At 41.0% G+C, this 22,903-nt stretch overlaps 1 protein-coding gene across 41 annotated transcripts in view; it reads left to right on the forward strand.

Moving 5' to 3' along the window:
- The window catches only part of LOC147357005 (uncharacterized), a 42,040-nt gene that overhangs the window by 7,472 nt on the left and 11,665 nt on the right, over positions 1-22,903 (forward strand). For 22 of the 41 annotated variants that reach the window (XM_086345403.1, XM_086345404.1, XM_086345406.1 and 19 more), the window contains exons 2-9: positions 13,141-13,266; positions 15,802-15,872; positions 16,325-16,349; positions 17,988-18,058; positions 18,509-18,584; positions 20,393-20,463; positions 20,868-20,892; positions 22,816-22,886. In XM_086345403.1, coding sequence (XP_086201529.1) covers positions 13,179-13,266; positions 15,802-15,872; positions 16,325-16,349; positions 17,988-18,058; positions 18,509-18,584; positions 20,393-20,463; positions 20,868-20,892; positions 22,816-22,886 — 498 coding nt within the window. In that variant the 5' untranslated portion in view covers positions 13,141-13,178. Of the gene's footprint in view, positions 1-13,140; positions 13,267-15,801; positions 15,873-16,324; positions 16,350-17,987; positions 18,059-18,508; positions 18,585-20,392; positions 20,464-20,844; positions 20,893-22,815; positions 22,887-22,903 lie in introns of all 41 variants that reach the window. The other 19 variants (XM_086345409.1, XM_086345410.1, XM_086345413.1 and 16 more) reach the window with 4 other exon arrangements.

The raw sequence follows: 22,903 nt of genomic DNA on the forward strand, positions 1-22,903 counted from the left end.
CAATTTCAAATATATATATATATATATATATATATATGTATATATATGTATATATATGTATATTTGGGAGAAGGCAATGGCACCCCACTCCAGTGCTCGTGCCTGGAAAATCCCATGGACAGAGGAGCCTGTTAGGCTGCAATCCTTGGGGTCGCTGGGAGTTGGACTCGACTGAGCGACTTCACTTTCACTTTTCACTTTCATGCATTGGAGAAGGAAATGGCAACCCACTCCGGTGTTCTTGCCTGGAGAATCCCAGAGACAGGGGAGCCTGGTGGGCTGCCGTCTGTGGGGTCGCACAGAGTCAGACACGACTGAAGTGACTTAGCATAGCATAGCATATATACATATTTATAAATATATAAATATATATATTTATATATATAGTGTTATATATAGATATATAAAACACTCTAGAGTGTTATAAACTCTATATATGTGTGTGTGTGTGTGTGCATATATGTATGTACATATATATTCTTTATATCATACAACTCTGTTGTGACTGTGTTTGTTGTTTTGGTTATAATTATTTCAGTTAGCTATAGCATAGGTTTAGGCTTTAAATAATAACTCCAGGTTTTCTGCTGCTATCATCTTATTTACTTCATTAATCTCAGTCTCATTTTTCATACCAATATTTAATTATAATCATACTAACCTGTATCTTATTGTCTGTAATGATATTAAAATGATACATAGAAAGAACCTCTGCCCTTTGCCCACTGTTCAATATGCTTTACAATTTTGATCACTTTTGTCACATTTTGTGCTTAATATCACATGAAAAATTTTTCTTAGCATGTGTCTACTCAGTAATTTCAGTCAAAATCAATAATTATCTGATAAAAATACACTAAGGTAGATATGGTAACCCTCATTTTAAATCAAAATATAGCTTTGAACTTATCAGTGGAGAAAAATAAAAGAACTCATTATCAGTTCCATAAGTCATTCAGTATCTTTACATATTACTTTTGGTTGAGAAAGAAAACTTTAAGTAGTTTGTCATTCCCTGAGAGGTGTAATTATTTAACTCATTAGCAGGAGTCAAACTGACTGCTAAATTTTGGTGAGTCATATCAAATAAGCAAAATCTGAATGTTTTTCTAGTCACTTCTTTCATAATGTCAACTTTGAAAACTAAGAAATAATACAAAACAATGTTTGTAACACTAATGAATGTTCTTCTTGATGCAAAAAGGGTAACCTAAAACACTTCTTATTAAAAAAAATTCAGTTCACCCCAGCAGGCTTGAAAACCTGGTGCAATCTGAGTTTTACAAAAACAGTAATATTAAAGTTGTTATTAATCTCTCATCTAGATGACAGAAATTCAGAAGTCCTTGAAATGTTTTCACCTTTAAAAGTGCTACTTTTAAAGCTACTCCTTTTTTTTTCTTCAAAATGTACTTCATGTTTCCAAAATCAAATGAAAACCTCAGTTCACTTTTTTCAAGTCTAAAGGCTAATTAAAGGTATGTCAAATATATATTAATACTCAATATTGAGTGCAATTTTGGACATAAAGAATCAGTTAATAATAAATACTTATGTTTGCACTTACAGGAATATGTAAGTTGTTAATATTTACTTTAACTCTTCCTTTTAGTTTCTGAGAATATACACTATACATACATACACATATACATTCATTTGTACACTGAATGTATTATATCATTTTGATTGACCATAAGACACATAATTTCCCACATTATCTCCTTTCTGATATTTTAATGCTTTAGTAGTAAAGAACCCACCTTGCAGGGAGCGAGCTCCGCCCCTGGCAAAGGTCATGAGGAAGGAGGCTTGGCATACGCAAAGGCGGGATCAAGCCTCAGGAGTCTCCCTGGAAATTCTCGAGCAATCTATCCCCAAAACCAGAGTCTGCCTACTTTCTGCTTTGTGCTTTCACCTACACCTCTGACTTTACGGGGGGCTGTCCCCCACTACCTCTCTCTGAAAAAAGAGTTAGCTTACAGCTCCAGTTAATAATTCCTGGGTGTGACAGTGTTTTAACCTACAAACTCCTTTGGAAGTCCTCTAGCCTGCCTGAATAGGTTTTTTCCGGCAACATGTGATTGTTCAGAGCCTCCCAACTGTGAGAGGCAGGAAATGTTCTAAACTGTCTAAACACAGATTCCTTTGAGTAGTTAAAAGATTGATTAGAAATTGTATTGGTGAAGGGTTTTTCACTTGTTGGGCCAATGTTTGCTGCTAAGTCTCCATATCCCTTACCTACTGTGTCCTTGGCCGTGTATTGATTGATATAATGGGTGTATAGAAATGTAAGCAGTTGCCTCAATGTTTGTAACCTTGGACCCTTGAGTTAATTCTTTTCTTGATTGAGCCCACCTCACCTTTGCCCTATAGGAATGCAACTTTCTCCAATGCTTTTTGGAGGCTGGCGCCTGACTTTAGAATAATCACCTTTAGAGAAAAATAAGTTTCTTAAAATGTTAACAGGCTTCCTGGCCAGAAGATGATGTAAATCACCTAAACTTTTGCATATGAGATGTTTGAAAGCCTGGCTTCGATAAGGATCAGGAACTGCTGTCTTTGCATGACTCTACCCCCTTCCCCCATTATCCTCTATGCACAACTTAAGGTATAAAACTACTTTGGAAAATAAAGTATGCCCTTTTGTTCACCGAAATTTGGTCTCCCCATGTCGTTCTTTCTTTCACCTTCTAGCTGAACTTTTCCTCTGAGGCAGGGAAGCTCGTCAAGCCTACTAATTTTGCCTGGGCTTCTAAGATCTGACCGGGGAGGCCTTAGTGTCTCCTCTCCTTCGGGAGAACGGGAGGATGCCTGCGACCTTCGTAGGTGACGTAAATTCCCTGCTTTGGAATTTTATTCAGCCTCTTTTCTTCACTGAATTTCTTCGCTGAGCTATCCTTATTTCACCACTCTTTATATCCTTAATAAACGTTTAATTAAGCAGTTGTTTCCTGATCCTCGCCGACGCCGTCCCCGCTTCGAATTCCCTGTATCAGCCGGGGCTGGTCCCCGGCACCACCTGCCAATGCAGGAGACATAGGTTCAATCCTTAGGCTGAGGAGATCCCCTGGAGGAGGGCATGGCAACCACTACAGTATTCTTGGCTGGAGAATCCCATGGACAGAGGAGCCTGGTGGGCTACGGTCCATGGGGTTGCAAAGAATCGGACACGACTAAAGTGACTTTGCATGCACACGTGCATCATTGATGGAGTCTTACATTGCTGGTGGATAGTTAGGCAGTAATAATAATGCACAATAGTTGTCATTGCTTGGCATTTGGCTTATATTTTCTTCTTTGTATACATACCACAGTGATATAAATATTTAATAATGCTGTGTTATAAAACAATATTGTATTATAGTTTCAAGGTATTTTTTTTTCTTTTTTGTTGATACATAAGATAATGGTGGAGAAGGCAATGGCACCCCACTCCAGTACTCTTGCCTGGAAAATCCCACAGATGGAGGAGCCTGGTAGGCTGTAGTCCATGGGATCGCTAAGAGTCAGTCATGACTGAGCGAGTTCACTTTCACTTTTCACTTTCCTGCATTGGAGAAGGAAATGGCAACCCACTCCAGTGTTCTTGCCTGGAGAATCCCAGGGATGGGGGAGCCTGGTGGGCTGCTGTCTATGGGGTCGCACAGAGTCGGACACGACTGAAGCGACTTAGCAGCAAGATAATGGTGACTTAGATTCAAACAGTGATACCTTAGGTTTGATAATATACACAATAAATACATGTACACATTGACTTGAATTCATTTCCAAGCATATCTCCCTTCAACCCAATATTGTTGAAAAGCAGTTTGTACTCATTCTATTTCCTCCCTGCCTGTCCACTGTTTAATTTATTGTTTGACTTTTGTTCTCATCACTGAATAACCCTTTCTGGAAAAACGTAATCGATGACTTCTGAATATTTAGTTATCACCCTTGGCATCCTTGCTGAAATTCACATCTTTGACTGATTTTTTTTTTCTTGAAATATTTTTCTCCCTTATCCCTTTGGGATTTTCCTTAATTTTATACAGTATTAGTTGCCATTATTTCTTAGTCTTATACATTGGGATTTCTTCCTTAAGACACTTAAGTCCTGCTATTTCCAACAGTTTTATGTTCAGTTTTCTTCTCACTCAAGAAATGGTATTAACTTCATTTTAATTTTATCTAAGAATATGGTTTCAAACATTGTGTTTGCCAATAATTCCCAAATCAATACAGTTTTCCCAGACATCTCTTTGAGAGTCAAAATGTATCCAACATTTTATTATGTTCCCTTGATGATTTCATACTCATATCAAACTCCAAATATCCAATAATGAATTATAACTATTTACATGTTATTTAAAATTTTTATCTAGGAAATATTCTTTGATCTTCGTATTCAAACTGTATCTCATCCTGGTTTCTATACGTTTATCTACACCATAATCTGCATTGTTTCTTGCATTAAGAATCAGGAACACAAGCAGGAACACAACACTTTATTTCTTTATATCTTCACATTAAATTAACAAAAATCCCTTCTACCAATCAGAATGGCCATCATCAAAAAGTCCTCAAGCAATGAATGCTGGAGAGGGTGTGGTGAGAAAGGACTCCTTCTACACTCTTGGTGGGAATGTAAATTGGTACAGCCACTATGCAGAAGAGTAAGGAGGTTCTTTTAAAAACTAAAAATAGAGTTACCACGTGATCCAGCAATCTCACTTCTTGGCATATATCCAGAGAAAAACATGGTCTGAAAGGATACATGCACCCCAGTATTCATTGGAGCACTATTTACAGTAGCCAAGACATGGAAGCAACCTAAATGTCCATAAACAGAGGCATGGATAAAGATGTGATACGTATATACAATGGAATATTACTCAGATATTAAAAAGAATGAAATAATGCCTTTTGCATCATGGATGGACCTAGAGATTGTCTTACTGACTGAAGTAAGTTAGAGAAGTAGAAATATCATATGATATCCCTTATATGTAGAATCTTAAATGATACAGATGAACTAATTTACAAAGCAGATACAGACTCACAGACTTACAGAAAGAATTTATGGTTGCCAGGGAGGGAAGGATGGGGGAAAGGTATAGTCAGGGAGTTTGGAATTGACACATGCACACTACTATATTTAAAATGAGTAAGCTGCAAGGACCTACTGTATAACACAATGAATTCTACCCAATGCTCTGTAATAACCTATAGAGGAAAACACTGACAAAGAATAAATGTATGTATAACTGAATCACTGCTGTACACCTGAAACTAACACAACATTGTTCATCAGCTATACTCCAAAGTAAAATAAAATTTTAAAAAGCTATGTTTAGGATCAGCAAATTCTGCCTTCTAAATACATCTCTGAACCTCTCGCCTTTCATTCCTTCTGCTACTTTATTAATTTAGGTCTCTTCCAAAATAGTTCACTATTAGAAAGACCCCTGTCGTAGTGTTCCTTCTGAAATTTATTCTTTAATCCTTCCTTAATATTGCTTCAAAAGTGATCATTTGGAGGAAAAATAAATCCTGATTATTTTTCTCTCTTAATGAAACCCCCTTAATAGCTCCCTCTTCCCTTCCAGAACAAGTCTAAACAACCTAGCATGTTTCTTGATAAGTTTGATGATTATAATACAATATTGTTGCCTCTATTCACCATACTATGCATGACATCTCTAGGACTTATTTACTACTCATTGCAAGTTTGTATCCTTAAACAACATTTGTCCTATCCCCCCCAACCCCATCCCCTAGTAACCATCATTTTACTCTCTTTTTATTTTCCACATATAAGTGGTATCATACATCATTTGTCTTTCTCTATCTGAGTAGGTCTTAATTATTCCAGCCACTAAAAACAAATGAAAATTTTATGACATGATAAAGAAGCTAATTATTGCTATGTTGTCAATCATAGTAAATACGTATCAAATCAATGTGTTTTACAGCTTGAATTTACATAATGTTATATGTCAAATACATTTCAGTTTTAAACAATAAATGAACATCCTAACATGCTATAACCTGGCCTTGATTACATCACCAGGGTTATCTCCAGCTATACCTTACATTCAGATTGAATTATTCAACAGTTCTAATCTTTTCTAACTGCCAGCTGCTCTCTCCTATCCTTTTCTAATGGTCATTACCTTTTATTTCCTTCCTAGAAAATTCCCATTTATCTTTAAAATGTAGGTCATAAATGACAAAAGATGTTCTCTGACGCTCTTACTGTTGTACTAAAGAAATTGTACTGTTTGTTTGTGTATCTGTCTTTGCAGCTAGCCTGTGGGTGTCTTGAGGGGGAAACAAATGTTTCCTCATTCATCTCTATGTCTGCATTTCTGTGCACAAGTCCCAGAACTTAATTGGAGCTTCATCCATGTTTACTAAATGACTAGTGAGAAAACAGTGAATAAATATACAAATAAACTAAAAACTGAATAGATAAACAGCTTTTCAAAATTAAAATTAAGAATAATTCTATTCCTTGTAAGCCTGACTTTGTTATGTAATGGATAAGATACATCCTAGGTGTTAGCGTCACTGATGTTTTCAGCCTGTAAAACGTACCTTTATCTGTCTCTTTCCTGTTCTGTGCTAAGTTGTACTGTTATTAGAGAAACATGATTGAAAGTATCAAAAAGAGGAGGACATTAGAAAGCAAGTTAAGGGTGCTCCCTGGCTGTCCAGTGATTAAGACTTTGCCTTCTAATACAAGGAGTGCAGGTTTGATCCCTGGTTGGGGAGCTAATATCCACATGCCTGGAGGCCAAAAAACCAAAACATAAAACAGAAGTAATGTTGTTACAAATTCAATAAAGACTTAAAAAAAAAAGTTAAATGTTCTGAAACAGAAGATTTTAAGGTAAAGTTTGTAGTTGCCTAGAAAGATTTATTAATGAATGAGATTTAGAGGGGTCTGTGGACTTTCTGAAATTGTACACAGAAGGTGAACTGCATGTGAAAGGAAAGAATCCAAAGACAAAATAAGGAATTGTTTGACAAATGATGCTTGCTTATAAGTATGGCTCTAGAAATTCTGCTACTAAAATGAATCAATACACTAAAACAGAAAACTTCACCAAAATCTGCTCTAATTATTTGATACTACAGAGGCAAACACTCCAAAACTTACTTTCATATAATTGATTTTCGCGTTGCTGTGTGAATTAATAGGACTCCCGTGGACATCTCTTGCCTTGAGGCCTTAATGCAGTTGCCATTCAACACTGGAAGGTTAGAATCGGTTGAATCCTCACCTGGTCTGCTCATCCAGTGAGAATTATTCCCGTTGCTAGGACACTGGAAGATCAGCTGTTGATCATTGCATCAAAGAGAGGAGGACATTACTGCATGATGACTGGGTTAAGAATATGATAAAAGCACCCCATGTGCAAATGTCTCAGGACAGGATACAGAAGTTGCCAATCCAGTCAAGGATACACCTGAAATAAGCAAAGCATCCTTCTCCACTCTATTCTATTTATCAAGGCAGTCACAGGACCCTCCTAATGGTTGTTGTTGTTGTTTTAAATAAGAAGACAGCTTCTTATCTCTTGATCGAGGAGGGGCAACATCACATTGCAGAGCTGTACATTATATAGTATATTCAATGTGTATACTATACATTCTCTAAGGTGGTCCTGTTTTATTGTTCTTACATAATTTATCCTGTTTAATTATTACAAATATTCACCAACTTTTATAAACAGTTGTTGAATCAACTATAGGAAAATTTTTTAAAAATCCAATATGTTGCTTGGTCAAAGGAATGCTAATGTACTTGGCAAATTGGAGCTATATTAAAACTCAGTTAATTCTTCACCATTAAAATCATTAATAGGGCATAGCAAATGTAATCAAAAATTCTTTTAATGTTCTTTAACATTAATTGAAAGTGTCCCTCTTTTCTCAGCAAACAACCACAAGTTCATTTGGTGAATAAACACATCGTAAATGATGTCTGTTAAAATGACTTAATCATTGATGTACCATCATCATCACTTCCAAAATGTTCTAAGGTTTTTGAGACATAAATTACCACATGTGCTTTAAAAAATACTGTGTTCCTTTTATGACTGTATCAGGATATTTCTACTCTATATCATTTCTGGGGGGAAATTTCTATCATCCTAAAAAAATAATTAGTCCATCTTGACATACATCTTTAGAAATATTCAGAATTGTTCAATAGAAAAGTTTGTCTTGAAACACCTGTAGTTGTTTTCCTATTAAAATATTTTAAAGGAATATTTAGCCCTTAATAAGAATATTAGTCATAATATCCTTCCCTCTTTTTCCTTCTCACAGCCAAAATAGCAAAAATATTTAAATCAGTGATGCTTTTAAAAATAAAATAAATGTCTTCATGATATAAGGAAAAGTAACTGTAATAAAAAGACAGTGATGGGACTTCCTTTGTGGCCCAGGGGTTCAAATCTGCCTACCAGTGCAGGGGCCATGGGTCTCATCCCTGGTCTGGGAAGATCCCACATGCTGGAGAGCAACTAGCCTGTGCACCACAGCTACTGACCCAAGCTCTAGAGCCTGCGAGTTACAGCTACTGAAGCCTGTGGGCCTAGAGCCTGTGCTCCACAACAAGAGAACAGTTCCCACTCAGGACAGCTAGAGAGAATCGAGCACAGCAATGAAGACCCAGCTCAGACAAAAATAAATAACAACAACAAAAAACTTAGTGACAAATTGAAAACATGCTTGCAGCACACGACAAAAACATTCATTTTTGTGAGCAGAATTTACAGGGCTCCAAATAAAAAGTAAAAGTGGATACATTAGGTATGAAACTTAATTTTGTTTATAAGATTAAATCTTAGGCTCTGTTTCTTCTAGGTAAGTCTGGGGACTCGCAAAGAGTAGAAATGGGTGGAGGAGACGGTACTAGGGGTGGGGTGGGTGCACAGTCAATATTGTAAGACCTTTAGCGGAACCCTTAGACTAGGGTTAGAGGTCATGCTCCACCAACAGGAAACCTGTCAGCAGTCCTCGCCAGAGTGTGGTGAGTCCGGGACAGAGGCCTTCTCCATGCGCTATCCAGGCCCTCAGGGCAGGTGCGTGAGATGGGGGCCCAGGACAGTTTGGGGACAGTGTCCAACAGAGCCACAGAGCCCTCGCCACGGCTGACAGGCCAGATCCAGGCCACAAAGCAGTAGAAGTGAAAGTGAAAGTCTCAGTCGTGTCCAACTCTTTGTGATCCCATGGACTGTACAGTCCATGGTGTTCTCCAGGCCAGAATGCTAGATTGGGTAGCCTTTCCCTTCTCCAGGGGATCTTTCCAACACAAAACCATGAACCTCTCCCCAGTCCCTGCCTCCATGACCTATAAGCTGCAGAGGACGATACGAGCATGGTCCCCGGAGCCCTGGGCATCTGGAGGATATGACCCTGGCTACTAAGGGAAGAGTTTCCCAGCTCCCGTCTCTCTGTTCATGTTTCCACACTTGGTCCAGCATTGATCGGTTGTCCACCCCGAGGAGGTGGCACGAGGTTAGGTTGGTGTGCAAGAATCTTAAAATGTCATTTCAGGCTCGCCTCTGTGGTTGGGACCTCTCTCAAAGAGCGTGATTATTGTGAACCAGGGATTAACCCGATTGGAAATTGCTACAAGTGTGTCTCTGCAGCTTAAATGAACAGCCTGAGGCCTGCCTGGGTCCTGGGCACCAGGCACCCAGAGAGAAGAAAGTTGGATGGGGTCTGGGACCCGGCTCTGAGGTGCTCCCAGCTGAGACCTGCACTGTCAGCCAGGGCAGGGCACTGGATGGAGGACCCCGTCTGGGTGCCAGATACCCTGCCCCGCCCAGGACCCCCTCCTCCTGGCCTGGGCCTGGACCCCAGAGGTAGAGGGTGGTGCCTGGGACCTGATGCTTTCTTGTCAGAACTGAGAGTAGCGTTTGTTTTGCGGGGAGATTTACAGCAACATTGGGGCTTCCCTCATAGCTCTACTGGTAAAGAACCTGTCTGCAGTGCAGGGGACCTGGGTTTGATCCTTGGCTTAGGCAGGTCCCCTGGAGAAGGAAATGGCAACCCACTCCAGTACTCTTGCCTGGAGAATCCCATGAACAGAGGATCCCGGCAGGCTACAGTCCATGGGGCCACAAAAGTCGGACTTGACTTAGTGACTAAACCACCACCACCACCACAAGAACATCATGACCTGACCATGACCTGACCTCAAGAACAAAGACTCTGACCCCAGAAGTAAGCAGGCCACTCCCTCAGCTTTCCTAGAAAAGTGCTTTGCTGAAAGTTTTCTGAGTGCTCAGCTTTGTTTGTTTGTTTGTCTTTTCTCCTTGTGTGGCCCTGCAGGAAGGCTTTCTCTGCTCCAGGCTCCTGATTCTTGGTGTTGTTTGGCCTCACTGTGTGTTAGGAGCACAGACTTGTGATCAGTACCAAGATGATATTCTAATCAAGAATAGAATCTCTTTTTATTCTCAATGTGTTAGATTTGTCCCTCCTCAGCCCGAAATGTTCACTCTCAACTATATTTGGGGACAGAACATTCTCACTCATATAAATTATTTTCTTAATCAGAGAGGAATGTGTGAGCCTGAGATTCAATCTTTGAAATAAAATGTTTACTCTGAAAAGCCAAATGTGTGCATAGAATCACAGTAGCAGTTGGACAGTTGCAGTTGGACTCATCCTGTGCAGAGTCCAGTTAATTCTGAAGGTTCTGTGATGTGTGGTCACCACAGTAATGTGGTGATACACATTACGAATTCTGAACCCAGTGCCAGTTGGTTCATGTATGGTGGCAAAGGAGAAATGGATAACTTGAACTGTTGTTTTGGAGGTAGGTTCCCACTGATCCTCTGAAGGCTGTTCCTTCAAATAGGCTGGTTAACTTTACTGATGAATTTTCCTCATCTTTAAAAAAAATTTTTTTTCCATCACTCTAATTTATCTACAGAGTTATAAATGTGTTTTATAGTCTTGTTTTATTCCTTAAATTATATTTGGATTCTCCTGTCAGCTGGCTGCCTTAAACATCTTCCTAAATTTCCAATTTCCCAATGCTAGTTTTGTATACATTCTTACCAGAGAACAGATGTAAAGAACTAACAGAGGAGAACCATGATGTCTCCCCAACATCGGACATTATAGCAAAAGGGAATTACATCTCAACTCTTGTCAAATGTTGCTGCCCAAATCTACAAACACTAGCAATGTAAATCCAGAGACTTAAAAAGGAAAGAAACTGGGATTTACTGGTGGGATTCTCAAGGGCTGATGTGGGCTGGATCATTGTTTGGCTGTTGCCAAGGAGTTTAGTGAGATGGCATAGCGCTGTCGGGTTAGTAGGATGAACATTTGGTCACTGAGGGAAGGAGTCTGTCTGTTGATCCTCAAGGAGAATCTAGGGTTACAGTCTCCAGGCTGTGAGGATGGAGATGATTTTCAAAAAGAATATGGGGCTCTGTTGTCTTCCACTACAGGGTCTAGAGCATGACAAGAAGTTGATAGAGTCAGAATTTTAGTGGGGGAAGATTGAACTCCTGCTCATTCTTAGCTAGCACTTGGTCCAGACTTCTCAAATAAGAGTTCAATTCAGCTGTGAGACTGAGCATCTGAGACTTAATTAAGCCACCAAAGCCCAGCTCAGATGTCCACCTCCCCAGTTAACTCACATTAACTGCTCATCCAGACTTGGTCAAGTTAAAGGGAAGCTAATTCTTGGTAGAGCCATCATGTGACCTTTGGTTTAGAAGGTTCTGGGCTCTGAGCCAACTTGTTGGCCAAACAGCCGACTGGTCACTTAGCAAGGTGAACTGGGCTTTGGGAAGGCTGCTCGTGAGATGGTTGAGTGTGTGAAGAAGCTTTGGAGGATGGACAGAGTTGGAATCCTGTGGTCTTTCTGAGGGGCTTTGCTCAGAGGAAACATATTTTGGATCAGGAACTGAAATATAGAGACGAGTGGTAGGAAGATTTGAGCTCTTTTTTAAGGCTGAGGCATTTTCTCCAGGGCATCAGCTCTCATCCACAGAAAACCAGGGGCAGGATAATTTGAGTTGGGGGTAGGGTTGAGGTCCTGATTAAGGGGGTTTAGCGCAGGTCTCAGGGGTGCAGGCATCTGTGTCTTCAGGTAACCATCTACAATCCTGTCCCAGATCCACTATATATCATTGTTTGACCCTTGGAAAGTCTCTTCACCCTCTAAATTTCAACACCTTCTAATGTAACATATGGATTACAGCCCCAACTTTGTCTGCCTTCCTCTTGAACAGGGCTGGATGTCAGAAGAGGTGATAATAGATACTCTCCATGAGCTATAAAACCTTGTTTGTGTGAAAAAGCTGAAGAATAAGCTTCCATCCCCCCTATTGGAGCCATCAAAATGCCCTCTCTGCTTTCAACTGCTACTGAAGGTCCACCTTATTCTTATTATCATTCAAGGTTGAACACTTACAGAGATATTAAGAAGCACCAGTCCTTTACTTCTCTATTTATTTATTTGTATATCTATCATTTATTTATTTGGCAGTATTGGGTCCTAGTTGTGGCACATGGGATCTTCATCACATCGTGCAGATCTTTTGTTGCAGGGTACTGACTCTCTAGTTGTGGTGCTTGAACTCAGTAGTTGCAACATGTGGGACTGGAGTTTGCCGAACAGAAATCAAATCCCATCCCCTTCTTTGCGAGACAGATTCTTACCCAATGGACTGCTGGGGAAGTCCCTCCTTTATTTTTCTAATATTTTACCTATATTTAATCATTCCTGGCTTCATAATACTAAAAATAGGCCATGTTAACATTTCTCTCACTCAGGACAGGGAACTGAGGCAAAGAGGGATCCATACATCTTTCCCCAGTACCTGCTTCTCCTAAACGGGATTTGAATCCAGTCCATCAGGCATGGTCACCATGCTCTGCTGAGTTTCTGGCTATCAGTTTAATAGAGATATTTGCACACACAGCCAGTCTGTTGGGTGTTTTCAGTGCACATCAAACTGCAGATCTTCCTAAGTCCACCTTGGATTCAGGAGGCCCTGCTAGGCATCTGGTAAGGAAGGGGACCAGAAGATTGAATTGTGGATCAATTATTATTAGTTCCTGGGTGATCCTGTGCCGGCAAGGTGTTGACACCTCTCACCATTATAATGCATTTCACAGGAGGTTTCATCCAGAAGGCGAGAAGAAACATCCCTCAGATGCAAAGAACATCAAGAACTAGCTGGATGAAGACACTTTGTTGTTGCCCAATTAATAGGGTGAATCCTATAACTGACTCAACTGAAGGTACTGTGGAAATTTTCCCATTAGGTTCACTCAGGAATAATTATTGTAGTATGTTCAGTGCCTCTTATTTAAGAAAAAAACAAATATTAAGCAATGTTCTTCTTTTATTTCATGTGTTCAAATTGCAACTATATCAGTTGGTACTGCTTTAACTATGAAAGGAAAGATGCATTCTAAATTCAACATTTGGTTCATGCTTAAAAGTGAAGATGGTCTCTAGCTATGGTTTGAAGATTAGCTAATTTTTTAACACTAGCTGTGATGTGTTCCCCCCTGAAGTCATGTTTCAGGATTTCTTTAAATTATTAGACTTTATTTAAAGCAGGGTTACGTTGCCATAAAAGTTGTACGGATTATACAGAAAATTCCTGTATCATATCACTTCAGTTTCAGCTATCAAATTCTACTCACAGATAACATATGTGTGGTACATTTTTTACAATTAGTAAGAAAATATATTTTTAGTAATTCAAAGTCTAACATTGTTAGTTCACCTAGTATTCACACTTTGTGTTGTTATATTCTGTGATATTTTAAATATGCACATTTAAATTATAGTACCATACAGAAATCTGCACACTAATGTTCACAGTGTATTATTAGTACTTAAATACTAGAAACAACCCAAAGACCATCATGTGATGAATGGATAAATGAAATGTGATATGTACTCAGAATGGAATACTATCCCACCATAAAATGAATTAAGGATTGAAATATGCTGTAAAATGGATGGACGATTAATACAAACATTTATTATAGTTAGTGAAATAAGGCAGGCACAGAAAGACAAATATGGTATGCTTCCACTGGTTTAAGGTACACTGACTAGGCTAACTCATGGAAGCTGGAAATAGAAATCACCAAAGCGAGGAGGCAACGGAGAAGGTGGATAATGACTTAATGGGTACAGAGGTTATATTGGATCTGATGAAAAAGATGTAGATGGTGTTGATAGATACACTAAATTGTGAATATAGAAAAATCAAGATTGCTGGGAGAAATATCAATAACCTCAGATATGCAGATGAGACCACCCTTATGGCAGAAACTGAAGAAGAACTAAAGAGCCTCTTGATGAAAGTGAAAGAGGAGAGTGAAAAATTTTGCTTAAGGCTCAACATTCAGAAAACTAAAATCATGGCATCCGGTCCTAGCACTTCATGGCAAATACATGGGGAAACAGTGGAAACAGTGGCTGACTTTATTTTTCTAAGCTCCAAAATCACTGCAGATGGTGATTGCAGCCATGAAATTAAAAGACGCTTACTCCTTGGAAGGAAAGTTATGACCAACCTAGACAGCATATTAAAAAGCAAAGGCATTACTTTGTCAACAAAGTTCCCTCTATTCGAGGCTATGGTTTTTCCAGTAGTCATGTATGGATGTGATCGTTGGACTATAAAGAAAGCTGAGCGCTGAAGAATTGATGCTTTTGAACTGTGGTGTTGGAGAAGACTCTGGAGAGTCTCTTGGACTGCACCACCAGTCCAACCTAAAGATCAGTCCTGGGTGGTCATTGGAAGGACTGATGTTGAAGCTGAAACTCTAATACTTTGGCCACCTGATGCGAAGAAATTACTCATGTGAAAAGACCCTGATGCTGGGAAAGATTGAGGGCAGGAGGAGAAGGGGATGACAGAAGATGAGATGGTTGGATGTCATCACCGACTCAGTGGACATGGGTTTGGGTGGAATCCAGGAGTTGGTGACGGACAGGGACGCCTAGCGGGCTGCAGTTCATGGGGTCAAAAAGAGTCGGACACGGTTGAGCGACTAAACTGAACTGATGGAACTTTTTAATTCTTAAAAATTATGAAAAGAATAAATACAATGTATTTTTGATCACAGTGCTCAATCGCCAAGTTATGTCTGTGAGCCCATGGACAGCAGCAGGCCAGGCTTCCCTGTCTTTCACTATCTTCTGGAATTTGCTCAAATTCATGTCCATTGAGTCGATAATGCTATCCAGACATCTCGTCCTCTGTTTCCCCTTCTTTTCTTCCTGCCCTCAGTCTTTTCCAGCATCAGGGACTTTTTGAGTGAGTCTGTTCTTTACATCAGGTGGCCAAAGTATTGAAGTTTCAGCATCAGTCCTTCGAATGAATATTCATGGTTGATTGCCTTTATGATTAACTAGTTTGATCTCCTTGCTGTCCAAGGAACTCTCAAGAGCTCTTCAGCACTGCTGTTCTAAAGCATTAATTCTTTGGCACTCAGCCTTCTTTATGGTCAACGTCTCGCAACTGTACATGACTACTGAAGCATAGTATGATTTTTAGTGCTTCCCTGTGTCAGACTGAGAGTTTCAAGTCTATCAGGTTCCCCTTAGCTAGAAAGCTAAGGCTCTCTGACTTATTTCTGAAACGTTCATCTCCTTTGCCTTCCTCCACCCATAAGAAAGGTTGTCCAACAGATTTCAGCCCACACTTATTAACCACCCACATCCACACACTCCCCCCCATGTGTCCACATTAACAAAGTCTTCCCGATCAGCATCACAGATGTCCTGACAATTCCTCTATGTCCTCCTAGAGCTCCCTGAGGACCAGCTTGAGGAGCTATCCATTTCAACATTGGAGGAAGAGGCTCTGCCCAAATCCATAGTAAGTGCCTCCTATTCATTTGAGATAAAAGTGTTGCTTCATGACTTTATTTTCTAGCTGAGTTCAGATAAAGGTTCAAAATATTCAATACAGTTCATATAAACAGTTTTTAATTTAATGGATGCATTTTTCCCAGCAGATAACTTATTCAAAAGGATATTTTCCAAAAATGACAACATAAATTAAAAACTGGAATCGGGAGCAGTTTCCTCAGCAGAAACTGTTCCTTCTTGAAATGAAAGTTTTAACTACTGGTGAAAATGAGCTGGAGAGATCTTCCAGGAGGAGCTCCAGCCTTTCCCACAGGTGTCCTCTATGTGTTCTTTTGGGGCTACAGACTCAACAACACATTCCCATTTGGTTTTCTGAAAAGAAAAAGAGAACAAAGGACCTGAATGCACAGTACTCTAGATGCTGACACCCTCACACTCTTTTCTTCTTTCTAATTGCAGGCATGTGAACAAGCCAGTGAACACGGTAAATATTCAGGGATCATCCCTCTGATGAAAATAATCTAGTTGATCAAGGTGACAATCTCTTGCCAGCTCTGTTTGGAGAGTCTCCCTGATGCTGGATTCCTAAAGGGGGTGAAGACAGGGGGTACGGATAAGAGACGGATCTCGCAGGAAAGAAAAATGTCCGTGCTCTATGGTACCTGGAAACAACTACATCATTTAGATGCATGGGTTTGGGTCCCATGTGTGAGCCCATGCAGTGTGATTCTAAAGCTGTCTGTGTGTGTTTCCTCAGGATATGTTTCCCTCTTATAAAGCACAAGTCAACTGTGAACTTTCTAAACACTTCTCATCACACTGTGCACTGGCTGTAAATTACCTAATTCTTTCCTCATCTCAGTCATTCCTCAAGTTCGGTTAATATTCATTTTGCTCGAATGGAGATGGTGCTGAGATAAATGGACCAAGCTATTGACCTCCTAAGTGGAAAAGAATAAACTGAGCACCTCGGGGTGGTCCCACTGTGTCTGCTCTGGACCCCTGACCTGCACTTATCACTCAACCATGGGATCCTCAGTCATGGAGCAAGGGGGGTCCCTGCATCTACATTTATGCCTGGAGGTACTAGAACTCCAGAGGTCCGAGCTGTGTCCCTCATTGTAAGATGGGCTCAGTGGTCATGGAACCCAGGACAAACATAGGTGGATTATTGCCAACTTTGGCACAGTCATTATTGTGAAAAGCACATTGGCATTCTCATCCTCCTGGTCAATTCACAGATCTGAAAGTTGCATTCCCTTGTTTAGACAGTACAGGCCATATCTGTTGGTGCTAGTGTCATTGCTTAAGCAAGGACAAAAGCAGATTGTCATCAGGGAGATATTTCATTGTACTGGGTGACATTACCATAAGCCTTACATTGGTTAAAGCCTTTAGCACACTCTCAAGGGAAGGTGTCAAATAGATCTCAAAGTGGAACTTGACACTCGGCTTGGGACCTTGACTCTTGTTGTAAACTTCCTGCACACCTGGATCCAAGAAGGTCAACGTTTACCCCATGCTTTCTCTCCATGCTGAACTGTCCCACGAAATGTATGGCTTCAATTAGTGTGAACAGACACTGACTCAGTGAACGTGCAAATATTGTTTGGAAAATGAAGACTAGGAAGAAACATCACATGCTTGATAAAAGCTATTTGGCAAGGTAGGGTTGAATTCAGTCCTCTAACAGAGATTGCTTTTAATCAAGAACAAAATCTCACAGAAAACTTAGTAAGTGCATCAGCTGAAACTGAATCCTGGGGAGGCAGTGATCAAGGAAGAAATCCTTCTGGATAGGGGTGGTTTTGCAGAAGATATAAACAGGCAGGAGTTTCATGAGTCTTTGTCATCGAAAGGTGGCATGCATTTCAGTGTTTCTTTTTTCCCGAACTGTTATGTTATCACTAGTTTAAATACAGAAGTTTAGTTTCATTATTTCCTGCTCCTCTGATTTGCTCTTATTTATACAACAAAGAGGATGATTCAATAGCAACTCAGTCCATAGTTACTAATGCCTTATGCATACACTCCACCCCATACTCCTCCAATAAAAAGGCTCCTCAGAGGTTAGTGAGCACCTCACCTGTGTCCCTGTGCTGTTTGTTCTGTGTCCCTCCAGCTCCCCAGGAGGACATGGTGGTGGATCTGCCCCAAGGCTGGGCTGCGGACGAGCCTCTCAGAACTGCGGACGTAAGTGCACCTTTAATCGGGGCAACGCTGCTGCTTCACTTCTTTATTTTCCTTTCAGTCGAATACAGTTGTAGTAATCTGACAATTTACGTTACCACTGAGGCATGCGAATCCTTGGCTTGGAAAGTAGAGAGGATAAATCTATTATCAACACAGTCCTGATTCAAAAGGACATCTAAATAAGACAGCATCATTTATGACTGTAGGTACTTTGCTCAGCTGAAAGTTTTATTTCTTGAAAAACAGTTTGTAAATGTTGGTCAAATTAAAACTGAGAGATCTTATGTGAAGGAGACCAGTCTTTCCAACAGGAGACTGTCTGTTTTATTTTGGAGCCACTGAAGTAAAGAGTGCTAGTTACCTGAGGACAAAAACCAAATAACAGAAGACTTAGTGCATAAAATTCAAGATGCTGACACACACTCTCTGTTTTCTTCTCTGCAATCACAGCAATCCGGGAAAGCCTATGAACACGGTAAATATTCAGGGATCATCATTCTGCTGAGGGACAATCCAACTGATAAAGGTGGGGTTCTCTGAATGGCTCTGGTTGGAGAGTGGCCCTGATGCTAGATTCCTACTTGGGGTGTGGGCTGTAGGTGAAGAGAAGAGACTGATCTCTCAGGAAAGAACAGTGTCTTTGTTCTATGGTACCTGGGAGCAACTACATCATTTAGATGTTGTGGGTTTGTGTGAATCATGGTTGGGGGCCTATGTGTGAGCCCAAGTGTTGTGATTCTGAAGCTCTGTGTCTGTGTGTGTTTCCTCTGGAGAAGTTTCCTTGTTACACAGCACTAGTCAACTGTGAACTTTCTAAACACTTCTCATCACCACTGCACATTGACTATACATTACCTGATTCTTTGCTCAACTCAGTCTTTCCTCAAAAATGAAAGTGAAAGTTATGCAGTTTATATTCAAATCTTTGCAGCCCCATGCGCTATAGTCCATGGAATTCTCCAGGCCAGAATACTAGAGTGGGTAGCCTTTCCCTTCTCCAGGGGATCTTCCAGAGCCAGAGATCGAACACAGGTCTCCAGCATTGCAGGTGGACTCTTTAAGAACTGAGCTATCAGGGAATCCATTCCCCCAAATAGCTTAGTATTAATTGCCCTAAGATGAAGATGGCAATTGGACAAATGGCCCAAAATCTTAACCTCCTAATGGAAAAGCCAAACTTAGTACCTAGGGTTGATCCCAATTTGGCTCCTCTGGATGAGTAACCTGCTCCTACCAGTCAGCCACGTGATCCTCAATTATGTGGAAAGGGGGTCCCTGCATCTATATCCATCCCTGGAGGTACTAGCAGGCCCAGGGGTCCAGATCCTGCCCATCATTATAAGGTGGGCATAGTGGTCAAAGAAACCAGGGTAACTATAGGTGGATTAACGCCAACTTTGGCACAGTCATTATTGGGAAAAGTATCTCAGGACTCACATCCTCCTGGTAAACTCACAGATTCTGAGTGTTGTGTAGCCTTTTGTAGAGTGTAAGTCATATGTGTTGGTGTTCCTGTCTTTGTTTACACCAGGACAAAAGCATGTTATCAAAAGAGATGTATTTCATTGTACTGGGTAACATTACCATAACCTCACATTGATTAAACCCTGTAGTACACACTCAAGGGAAATTGTCAAATAAAGCTCACAGTGGGACATGATAATCTAGTGACCATGACTCTTGTAAATCTCATGCATAGCTGGGTCAGCAACACTCACGTTCACTCCATGCTTCCTCTCCATAATGAACTGTCCCACTAAAAGCGTGACTTCTGTGAGTGTGAACCGCCACTGACTCAGTGGACGTGCAAACATTGTTTGGAAAATCAAGCCTGGGAAATAACACCACATGATTGATAATAGCTATTTGGAAAGGTAGTATTGAATTTAGTCCTCTAACAAGAGTTTACTTTTAATCGAGAATAAAGTCTCACAGACTTGGTAAGTACAATGGCTGAAACAGCACATCCTGAGGATGCAGTGATCCAGGAAGAAATCCAGAAGATAGGTGTGATTTACCAGAAGCTCTAAACAGGCAGGAGGGTCATGGGTCTCTGTCTTTGAAAACTGGCGTGCATTGTATTGTTTCACTTTTCCCCATTGGTTTGGTTATCACCAGTTAAATGCAGGCACTCTCTTTCATTGCCTTCCTGCTTGTCCCCTTTCTTGTACTTCATCCAGCAAAGAGGAGGATTCAAGAGCAGCTGAGTCCATAGTTACTAACCTCTCTCATGTACACATTCCACCCCATGTCCCATCAAACAAACAAACAAAAACCCTGAGATTTTTGTAAGCAGCCTCTCCTCTGTCCTGATGGCCTTCTGTTTCCCTCCAGCTCCCCAGGAGGACCTGGTGTTGGAACTGCCCCAGGCCAGGGCTGAGGAACCGCCTCTCCGACCCCTGGAGGTAAGCTCAACTGTCTGTGTCTCACATAGATGCTGTTTCGCTTCTTTCTGTTTCATTCAGTTATAGTAATCTGACAATGCATTTTAACACTTATGTATGCAATTCCTTGCTGGTGAAATATTGAGGTTAAATCTGTTATCAACACAGACCTGATTCAAAAGGAGACTAAAAAATACCATCAACTACTACTGTAGGACTTTCATCAACAGAACTTTTTCCTCCTGGAAACTGAAATATCTTAAGTGAAAGAGCCCAGCCTTTTCAACAGGAGTCCTCTCTGTTTTTTGGGAGATGGGGGAGCATTGACCAAAGAGTTTTAGTTATCTGAGGACCAAATTCAGATTACAAAGACTTACTGAAGAGAAGCTGACACCCTCACAGTGTTTTCTTCTCTCTAATTACAGGAATCCAGAGCAGCCTATGAACACGGTAAATATTCAGGGATCATCTCTCTGCCGAGAAACAGTCTAATTAATGAAGACGGGGCTATCTTGCTTGCTCTGGTTGGAGAGGCGCCCTGATGCTGGATTCCTTCCTACAGGGAGTGTGGGCTTGGCATGCAGAGAGGAGACTGATCTCCCAGGAAAGAACAATGTCTGTGTTCTATGGTCTCTGGAAACAGCTACATCATTTAGATGCTGTAGGTTTGTGTGAGGAGAAGGCAATGGCACCCCACTCCAGTACTCTTGCCTGGAAAATCCCATGGATGGAGGAGCCTGGTAGGCTGCAGTCCATTGGGTCGCTAGGAGTCGGACACGACTGAGTGACTTCACTTTCACTTTTCACTTTCATGCATTGGAGACGGAAATGGCAACCCACTCCAGTGTTCTTGCCTGGAGAATCCAAGGGACAGGGGAGCCTGGTGGGCTGCCGTCTATGGGGTCGCACAGAGTCGGACACGACTGAAGCGACTTAGCAGCAGCAGCAGCAGGTTTATGTGAATCAGGTTTGGGGGACCAGGTGTGGGCCCATGTGGTGTGATTCTGAGGCTCTGTGTGTTTCTGTGTGTCTGTGTGTTTCCTCAGATGTTTCCCTCTTACACAGCAGTTGACTATAAGCTTCCTAAACACTTCACATCACCACTGCACATTGATGATACACTACCTGATTCTTTCGTCAGCTCAGCCATTCCTTAAGTTTGCTTAATATTCATTTTCCTCAGATGGAGATGGTGCTGAGAAAAATGGCCCCAGCCCTTGACCTCCTAAGTGGACAAGCCAAACAGAGAACCTAGGGGTGGTCCCAGAGTGACTACTCTGGACCCCTGACCTGCACTTACCACTCAGCCTTGAAATCCTAGTCATGGAACAAGGAGGTCCCTGCATCTATGTTTATGCCTGGAGGTACTAGCTTCTAGAAGTCCAGACCATGCCAATCATTATAAGGTGGGCTCAGTGATCACAGAACCCAGTGCAAGCAAAGGTGGATTAGTAGACAACTTAATTAGCACAGTCATTAGTGTGAAAGGTACCTCAGGACTCACATCCTCCTGGTCAACTCACAGATTCTGAGAGTTGCATGGCCTTGTGTAAACACTGTAGGTCATATCTTTTAGTGAGTGTCATTGGTTAAAGATGGAAAAAATCGGATTATCATCAGGGTGAAATTTCATTGCACTGGGTGACATTACCATAAGCCTTACAGTAACTAAACCCTGTAGAACACACTCAAGGAAAGGTTTCAAATAGATCTCACAGTGGAACTTGATAGTTAGCCTACTCACTGTGACTCTTGTTGTAAATCTCCTGCAGAGCTGGGTCAGAGAGTGTCAGTGTTCACCCCATGCTTCCTCACCATAATGAAATGTCCCAGTAAATGTATGACTTCTGTGAGTGTGGACAGCCACTAACTGAGTTGATGTGCAAGCATTCTTTGGAAAATGAAGATTGGAAAAAATATCACATGATTGACAATAGATATTTGGAAACATAGGATTGAATTCAGTCCTAACAGCTTGCTTTTAATAAAAAACATAGTCTCATAGAACACTTGGTAAGTACAGTAGCTGCAACTGTGGATCCTGGGGAGGCTGTGATCTAGGAAGAAATTCAGAAGACAGGGGTGATTTACCAGAAGCTCTAAATAGGCAGGAGTGTCATGGGTCTCTGTCATTGAAAGCTAGCATGTACTTTAGTGTTTTTTCCCCCCATTGGTTAGGATATCACTAGTTAAATGCAGAATTCTCTCCTTCATCCAGCAAAGAGGATAATTCAACCACGTCTCAGTCCACAGCTACTAACTGCCCTCATGCATACACTCCACCCCATGTTCCTATCAAACAAAAAAATGAAACGCTGAGTGATTAGTGAGCAGCCTCACCTGTGTCCTGATGTCTCTTCTGTGTCCCTCTAGCTCTCCAGGAGGACCTGGTGGTGAAATCGCGTGAGGCCTGGGCTAAGAAGCAGCCTCGGAGGACCCTGAAGGTAAGCTCACCTGGCTT

This window comes from Bos grunniens, chromosome 16, assembly GCF_055505025.1.
Source record: "Bos grunniens cultivar Pamir isolate PY7600 chromosome 16, Bosgru_T2T1.0, whole genome shotgun sequence".
NCBI classification, from domain to species: domain Eukaryota; kingdom Metazoa; phylum Chordata; class Mammalia; order Artiodactyla; family Bovidae; genus Bos; species Bos grunniens.